Source organism: Charadrius vociferus, unplaced genomic scaffold, assembly GCF_000708025.1.
Source record: "Charadrius vociferus isolate BGI_N301 unplaced genomic scaffold, ASM70802v2 scaffold68, whole genome shotgun sequence".
Lineage (NCBI taxonomy): Eukaryota > Metazoa > Chordata > Aves > Charadriiformes > Charadriidae > Charadrius > Charadrius vociferus.
In genome coordinates, this window is record NW_009649946.1 from 4,703,313 (window position 1) to 4,712,130 (window position 8,818).

Sequence of the window (8,818 nt, forward strand, 5' to 3'; positions counted from 1 at the left end):
TCCGCCCCAAATAAGTCCAAGAACTGGGTTTTTTTGGTCCGGATGCCAAAAGGCACAGATCGGCTCATGACAGATCTAAACCGTTTCCCCTCCAATAGCATGGCTGTACCAAATCTGCCTATAAGGAGTATTCCCTGCTATGTGCTATCATCAAATGCTTCTTGAGCATCACCTGGGAAGACTACAATTTGCCATGGGAGAAAACCACGCCAGGGAGCTCATTAAGGGTTAAAGGGTGCGGGGGATCATCTCAGAGCTGTGCCCTAGCCTTGTTTTACTTAGGAATACATGTGCAGCTTATTAGTCCTGCGGTTTTAGTTTGCTGAAATTTGATGTCCTCACTCAGACTCACGCTGGCGACAGGCTCAACGTGTGAGGGTCAGATTCAGCACTGCACTCAGACATGCCTCAACGTTAGAGGGTGATTGCTGGATCCAATTTCCTCTTCTGAGTCCTCCTCTAGCATTGTAAGCAATGAGCAGCATCAAAGAAATGGCTTGGTCTTTTGATCTAATTGTAGCAGCTCCCCTATGCAGAGCAATTTGGCAGTGATTTTATTGAAACACATTAAAGGATTTTACAGCGTAGTCATAAATAGTCATAATAGGCCACCTTTAGGTTTCAGAAAGGAAAAATACATTTTTAATGGAGCTAGGTGACTCAAGACAAGATTGGTGATAGACTACTGTTTTGGATGAGTTATTCCACCCTAAAACAGCTTTTCACACCTGTTGGAAGAACTGCTCTCTAGAGGTGCCTGTCCTTCCCCTTGGACAGTGAAAGAAGCCTAAATGACGAGGTTCGACGAGCTGCATAACTTTTAAACAGGTAAAGTCAGCTGAGAGAAACCTCACACTGTGTGTAAAACATGGCATGTGACAGGTGCCAGTTGGTGGCTCTGCACTGCTTTCTTTCTGTTAGATGTGCTTTTTTTTTTCCCTATCTTGGTTTGTTGCTTTCCCCACTGTGAGGGTGGGTAGCTATGCTGCCCTGTGGCAACCTGAGAGCTTGAGCAGCATTTGGGGTACAAATTCATCATCTGGAGTGTTAAGTGGAATTTTAATGATTACCTTCTAAACCAAATACAGATTTTTGAACTTCTGCTGTGGCTTTCTGTTAGTAACAGGAACAGGACTTGCTTGTTGATGGAAGATGAGCAAGCAACAGAGCAAGTATATCGTAGAACAGATGATGTATATCCCCCAGAAAGCGCACCACCGCAGAGCACCACCGCTGTGGATAACAAATGTCCCCTCCTGGGCACTTTCCAGCTCAAACTACAGCAGCACATTTTCAGCCACACTCTGCAGGGTGAGAAGGACCTTGAGGATCATCTGACCTCCAGCACTGACGAGTCTAAATTTGGTTGAAAATGGCACTTGTGACATTTTGGGTTTGTGCCCTCAATTACTGCACTCACCATGAGTGACTATTAAAGCTGGGAAATTACAGGCATGAAAACATCTTCTGCTTCAATAAACGACCACATTGCTTTAGCAGCGCTTGTTTCTTCTTCTGTTTTTTGACTTCCCACAAATACTCTAGTAAACAGGTTGACTGCATTTATTCCAGAAACCACTACATTTTTAGGAACCGTAAAATGAAAAACAAGTAGTAAATTTTGAATGTGTTAAAATGAGAACTTATCCTACATGCCCAATTAAAGCAATTGCAGTCAGGAAGGAGGCCAGAAGCATGACCAATGGATTCAATCAAATACTAATCAACACAGCTCAGATGTCCAGTGTTGAGTATCAACTTCTTGAAATAAACAGCAAACAATCTAGAAGCAAAGAGGGTCTTGCAGGCATTATTTGATGAATAATTTTGCCTAGCAAATCCATTCAAGAAAGGTTAGATGATTCCAGGAAAGATGATAATAGCACAGAAGGCAAAGTCATCAAATAAATTATTCACTCAGTTCTATTGATTACTGTATTATCAAAACAGCTAATATTCTACAGTTACCTGGATCTGCTGCAATAAATTTTTCAGCTGAACCAAAAATTCTTTAGCTTCCTTTGCTTTATCTGAAACACCATTTAAAGCCTGAGACAGCTGTGCCTGCAAGGGAAAAAAGGAGGGGGGAAAAAAGGAAAAATTAGAGATAAAATGCAAATGTGTTTCTTACTAATCCTTAGTTTTGGTGATTAATAATGTGCTAAAAGGCTTACTTGCTGTTGCATGTATTCTTACACACACAGAGTGTTTGTGCTAGAAAAGAAGTTAAGATTTTAATTGTAATAAGATTTAATAAAGGTGAAATACGCATTGGGGGCAGTCGAGTATTGTGTCTGCACACTTCGCTTTGTTGCAGTGACTTGGTAAGTCAAAATACCTTTTTATAAGACAGCTACCCACATATATAAGGAGATAATAGTCTTACACTTACGCAGTAGCATCTGTCATGCTGAAAAATCCCCAAATGCTTTCCAAACTGGCACTTTTATTTTCATCAAAGCCTGAATTCTTCAGAAATGTGGTAGATCCTACCAAATTTGAGATACACTACAACTTCAAAGACAAATCTGCATTTTCAGACTTCATAGTAATGTCCCTTTGGGGCTCCTGTTTCCCATGCTGTAGCCCCAAAAAAGGGTGAATACTTCTCGAAAAGTTGGAAAAAACCTTCCTCTAACTTTTGACTGGTGAGACATATGGAATATGTCTTCTGTAAGTCCACATTAACATCCCCTTTTCTGCATCTGGCACCTGAGATCTCTAAACCAAACCTGAGGCTTCTTGATGGATTTCCAGGATGGGAAGGAAATGGCGGTTCTACACCTGGCAGCCCAAGAACCGCTGTGATCTGACCAGAGCAGCTGCAGCACGGCTTCCCTGGAAGCCTGGCTGGGATAACAGAAACCATTTTGCTCTGCTTGCCAGCCCATCGCAAGACCAGGTGCAGCAACATAGGAAAGACATGGACCTGTTGGAGAGGGTCCACAAAGATGATCAGAGGGCTGGAGCACCTCTTCTATGAGGAGAGGCTGAGAGAGTTGGGGGTTTTCAGCCTGGAGAAGAGAAGGCTCTGGGGAGACCTCATAGCACCCTTCTAGTACCTAAAGGGGGCCTACAGGAGAGCTGGGGAAGGACTTTTTACAAGGGCATATAGCGATAGGACAAGAGGGAACGGCTTCAAACCAGAAGAGGGTAGATTTAGATTAGATATTAGGAAGAAATTTTCACTCTGAGGGTGGTGAGGCACTGGAACAGGTTGCCCGGAGAAGCTGTGAAAGCTCCATCCCTGGAGGTGTTCACGGCCAGGCTGGATGGGGCTTTGAGCAACCTGGTCTAGTGGGAGGGGTCTCTGCCCATGGCAGGAGGGATGGAACTCAATGATCTTCAAGGTCCCTTCCAACCTAAACCATTCTATGATTCTGTGATTCTATGATTACTTCTCCATGCAGACACAATGCAGAGTGACGAGACAGGTCCCATCGTGAGTGTCCTGCAGGTTAGACACCCTCTTCATGGGTCTACCCCTCAGGAGGACTTGGCAACTACCAGATTGCCAATGCCTAGTTAATTATCCTCACCAAATGGATATGACAATTGACATCAGGAATGGAAGATTAAGTATCTTTGCTAACGTCAGGCTTTCAGAAGGTTGCCATCTCTTGTTTCCTTGGGACTACTAGAGTGTGCCTTGAGACAGTGCCTTGTATGTAGGAAGGTACAAAGGTTATGAGCCTCTAAAAGGAGATCTAATTGAAATTCAGTAAGTCACCACTCATTCTCTGCTTTCCTCTTGCTCCTGGAGGGAAGTAAATTAATCCACCCCTGAAAAGGGCACAGCTCACTTCTTCAGGCTGCCAAAGTTTTGGGCTTACCTCATGCCTGAATGTCTCCTACTCATCCTCCCCTTGTGCTTGCTCATTCTCAGGGGACAGCAAAGAGCCGACCCTGGCAGCTCCTTCTGGGCACTTCCCAGCCCGGCTCCGAGGCAGAGAGCCTTACGCAGGCAGAGGCACTGCCTGACCTTGCACAGCTCTGCGGGAAGTGGGTTCAAACCCTGGCTGGGAGCCAGGACTGAGTTATAGAGAAAGAAGCCACCCTAGTTTTTTTTCCCTCATATTCACGCAGACTTTTTCCTTTTAGCCCAGCTGCAGGTATTATATTAGTGCTAAATTTGAAAATAAAATATGCTTCACTACTAGTCATTTGTAACAAATGCAATGGGAAGACACATTACTGTGTATGTTTTTCAATATTTGAATATTTAGCGTTCTCTTACACAAACTCTTGTCACTGCACAAACATGTGAAGCAAGGATGTTTAATATGAATGCTACTTGAGGTTTCAGAAGGAAACCTCCAGATCCTTGAAAGGGTCCCTATTTTCCGCCAAATCAGACAATCGGGACTTCAGATCAGCTCTCCGCAGGCTGATCAAGGTTGCCAGAGTTTAAAGCAATGCCTATTTGGTTGCACTTTCTGCTCCATCCGCAAGGCACATCTGAGCCTTTGGTTTGTCAAGCTGAGGCAGGACAAGGTGGAAGCGGCATATGACCAAGTGGCTAGGGAGGAACTGAGAAAGAAATAGGTGGCAAAAGCACGGTAGGCTCTGCCGTTGACTGGCCCAACCAAACCAGGGAGGCAAGGGCTCCTTTCATTCAAATCAAAACCAATGGTTGGTCCCGACAAAAGTACAACTTGCACTTTCCCAACACCTGCCCTTGCTCTCAAATCATTTCAACGTGCATTTCACCAGATAAGAAGAGCCAAAAGCTATATGTGGGCATCACAGCAGCCGTAGAAAACTGAATCACCGCGGGCAAATTGTAACCGGCGTATGTACCGATGGCAATTAGCACAGTCACACCCGGTTCCCGGCACGCTCCCATTGCAAAGAGCCACAATAGAAAGTCAACATCATTGTTCAAAGGGCTCGTAAGTGAATTGCCGTGTTCATTAAAACCTGTGGTTGCATTAACACAACTGCAGCGTGAAGCCAAGGAGAAGACCAGATCTCCATTTGTGAAACCCACTTAGAGGTAATAGCCCTGTTTTTCCAAGCATTTGTAAAAGATACCTTACAAAGCAGTGGAATTTAGTCATGCACTTCCCGTTAAAATCAAATGGAACTACATGACTAAGCCCTCAGAAAACCAACCAAGCCATAAAAAATGCCCTGTACTCTCAGAGCAATCTTTCATGCTGCAGAAATATTTACTGAAAGCCAAACTGAAATGTTACAAGCTCCATTGACTGCGACAATTAATAACCCCTGACAAACAGTATCCTACCTGGCCTTATCTTTACTTTAATACCTGGTCTGGCAACCAATAATGTGAATGCTGGAGACGGATACCAAGTTTCTACTTCTATCAAATACAAGAACAGAGAGATAACAAGGGTGAGTAATTAAACCCAGATGGGCATGGAAGACTGATGCTTCCTTTGATTTTAGAAAATGAACCAGATAATGCCCATGTCCTTTTTCAACCAGACAGTTCCTGCTCATTTAACTTGTTTTCCCTCCATCTCTCTTTAGCAGCAGATTAACTATTGATCAGATAAGTTGCCCTGGTGCTGAATTCTGAAACAGCCCACATGTTTTTGGGAACACAACTCTTTCAGCCAGCAGATAAAAGCAGGCATTTGGACTCCAACACTTGCCTTCAACCACCTGCCTGCCCTTCACAGACCTACCCAGCTGTGGCTTTTTTCAGTGTTTTGGTATATATGTATACATAACCATTTAGAATGAGCAGAGCTGAAATGTGTCCACCATCATTCCTCGTACCGGTAGGTCAAAAGGCCTACCAACTTAAATTTGACAAGTGTCACGGTTTTTGCTATGAAGACACTGCAGAAGGACTTAACTTTGGCAGAGACTTACACAGTTTTACTTAATAACCTTAACCTGCTCCAGATGCAGTTTTCATGCAAGTGAATATAATAAAGTCCAGCTAAGTCAGTGGATTTTCACAGGTTTATGCTGTTGGAGGCCTGTTGTTATGTCACACTGGTTTTAATTTCTCTGTAGGAGAAGTTACATGCAGTAGCATAATGGGGAACCTGCACTATTAACAGGGGCCAACCAGCCCAGTCCAGCTTTCATGCCAGTAGTACAGCTGAGGGTAAATGCACATTTCATTGCACGGTCTGTAGCACTGTACGGACAAGGTTATACACTCTATAATTTGCCACTAAAGTATATAAGGCCCAGAACAAAGGAGAAGTCAAACAGTTTGAACAAAAGGCTAATACAGAAGTGGAATGGAAATGGATGCTGAAGCTAAAGGTGGGCACGGCCTCTGGAAAAGCAGTTGTACAGTTAGCAGAAAAAATGTTTGAAGTTTGCTGTTGTGGGATGAAACTGTGGCCTGAGAGGTGGCGAAATGGCCCCGGCAGCCCTTCTTAGGTGAAGAATACCAGCCACTGGTGTTAGAAGGAGACAAGCAGGTGCTTGTCAGCTGATGGTGAAAAACTGTCAGCCTGACAAATTTACCGGGCTAAGGCGGCTTAGGGACAAGCCCTTCCAGCTGCCTCTGCCAGCTACACCTGGAGCATCTGGAGAGAACCCATAAAACTTGGATTACGTTTGGCATTCCACTCAATGTAAGTAATTTATGGTTTGGCCAAAGTAACTACAGGTAAAAAACTTGTAGAAATTGCTGTATCTGAGATCTATTTCTAAGCAGGAGTCTCTAATTCTGAAACAATTTATCTGAATGAATGTGAGCTGATGATTTAGGCTGTCCGGCTATATGGTTCCATTATATTTATTTTCTGTCAAGCACATTGTTCTGGGAAAAATAATATTCACAAGAGTACGATTTTAGAGTCCCCAAATTAGTTAATTTTGAGTATTTTTTCTTTCACTGTAATTTTCACATTGATTGAGTCTATAAATCAAGACAAAATTCACATTCTGCGATACCTTAGTCCCAGAAAAAAACGCAGTAAAAATACAAACCACCAGGTTATTGTTCATTCTTTTGAAAACATTTGACAGTAGGAAAGAGAAAATATTACTGACTCTGAACTTTGATTACACTGGAGTTTATCACTTTGTTCAAAAAGGCATCACATAGTTTTAACTCAAGGTAAACTGTAATACAGCAGAAGCTGGTCTCTCACACTCTCCAAAACATTAGCCACGCTTGAACAGTGAATTCAGTCCCTGATGATTAACATAATTCTGCTGAGAAGTGGATTCTGCCATTGACATATGCAGCAATAGCTGCAAATTCGTAACCTGCTCCTTCTGGGCCAAGAGAACTTCTCCTCTGCACAAATACCCGTCATGTTAGGGAGGGGATGGCTGAGCCCTTAGCAGAACATTCAGACAGAAACACATACTGAAGAAGTTTGTCTTTCTCACATGGACTAACTATGCAGATCATCCCAAGGGGCATCCTTTTTGAATCTTAAAATCAAAAGTCAAGTTTTTGCCTTGCCAAATGTCTTAGACTAGCTTGTGCTCAGCCACTCCACGGCTGAGGGATGATGAGACCAGTCTTGATTTTGCCCTTTTCTGCAGTGTCTGAAAGGCTCTCTCTGTGCTTCCTTTACTGCTAACTGCAGCACAGAGTGAGAAGGAGGGAATCCTGCAGCCAGCAGGGCTGGCCAAGCGCTCTTTGCACAGCTGTGGGAAAAGTTCCTTCCCCCCAGTACAGTGGGAATCTCCAAAGGACTGCTCTCAGCACTCAGGTATTAAAGTGCCTTCTATATGTTCATATGTATTAACTAATAATTTTCCCAAGGTCCACCGCTCTTAGCAAGAGAGAAAAAAAAAACAACTTCTAAGGTCAGGTCTTGCTCTTTACTCAAATGGTTGCAAAGTCTTATTTTTAATAAGGAGAGCATGGCCAAGTGACCCAGCACCTCTACCAGACTTCAGCAAACTCCCACATGGCAAAGTGGCTGGCTCTGATGTCTCCCCGGGGAGCTCCAGCGAGGGCTAAGGAGCATCACATGCAAGGAAGCATGAATCAGACTGTGACATCAGGTGAATCAGAAAAAGCTTTACTTGTCCCCAGACCCCATCCATCCTATCATTCCTTACTCATCTTTGTGTCATGAAGGTCCCTCCAGCCTTTCGTCTTGGCCTCTTTGGGATCTGAGTGAGAGGGGAGACCTCTCTGAGGCCCAGGAGACAACACGATGTCCCATGATGTTCCTTATCATGCTTTCCTGTCTAAAACATTCAGGTGGCTCCAGGCCACTCTCCTTCATTGACACGTGGTGGGAAATGGTTGTAGCAGCTTGCACAGAGTGAAAGGCAGGTGGTGATAGGAAGGATTGACCATCCCGTCTCCTCACTGGCAGCTGATGCCACCTGTGAGAGGATGGGATGGCCAAGGACCCTGTGGAAGGCAAGCAAGTTAGTGAGATGGACTCGCTAATCTCAGGTGTCTGCCTGAGGCCTGGTTGAGCCTGAGGTTTGCTGGCTAAGGTGAGGCCAACATAGGAGGGAGTCTGTGGGTTTTCTAACCCTGCACAGAGGCTGTGGGATCACTGGGCAGTAAGGGAGGACTGGAGACCTAAGGACACCGTGCCAAGGGAGAAAAAAGTCTGGGAGGACAACTGACGTGAAGCACCCGCATGTCCCACAAACTCCAACCCGATGTCAGGGCATTGGGACAACCGAGCCCCAGCGCCGAGCACCTCCTGGCCGGCCGCGGGGACTCACCTTGTGCTGCTTCCACATGGCGCCCAGGGCCTTCACGTCGTGCTTGCCGTGCCTGCCCTCCTCCAGGCACTGGTAGCAGACGGGGCTCTTGCACTGCACGCAGTACATGCTGTGGTTCTCCAGCTCGTGGTCGGTGCAGGTGGAGATCTTCCGGGGGCTGAGGCGACGGCTGACG

The 8,818-nt window shown here is 44.9% G+C and overlaps 1 protein-coding gene across 1 annotated transcript in view; it reads right to left on the reverse strand.

The window, feature by feature from the left end:
* Nucleotides 1–8,814, reverse strand: part of TRIM67 (tripartite motif containing 67) — a gene marked incomplete at its 5' end in the record, with an annotated part of 33,678 nt that extends 24,864 nt beyond the window's left edge. The window contains 2 exons of the mRNA XM_009891487.1: nt 1,969–2,064; nt 8,644–8,814. Of these exons, the coding sequence (XP_009889789.1) occupies nt 1,969–2,064; nt 8,644–8,814 (267 nt within the window). The remainder of the gene's footprint in view (nt 1–1,968; nt 2,065–8,643) is intronic.
* Nucleotides 8,815–8,818: the final 4 nt, after the last annotated feature.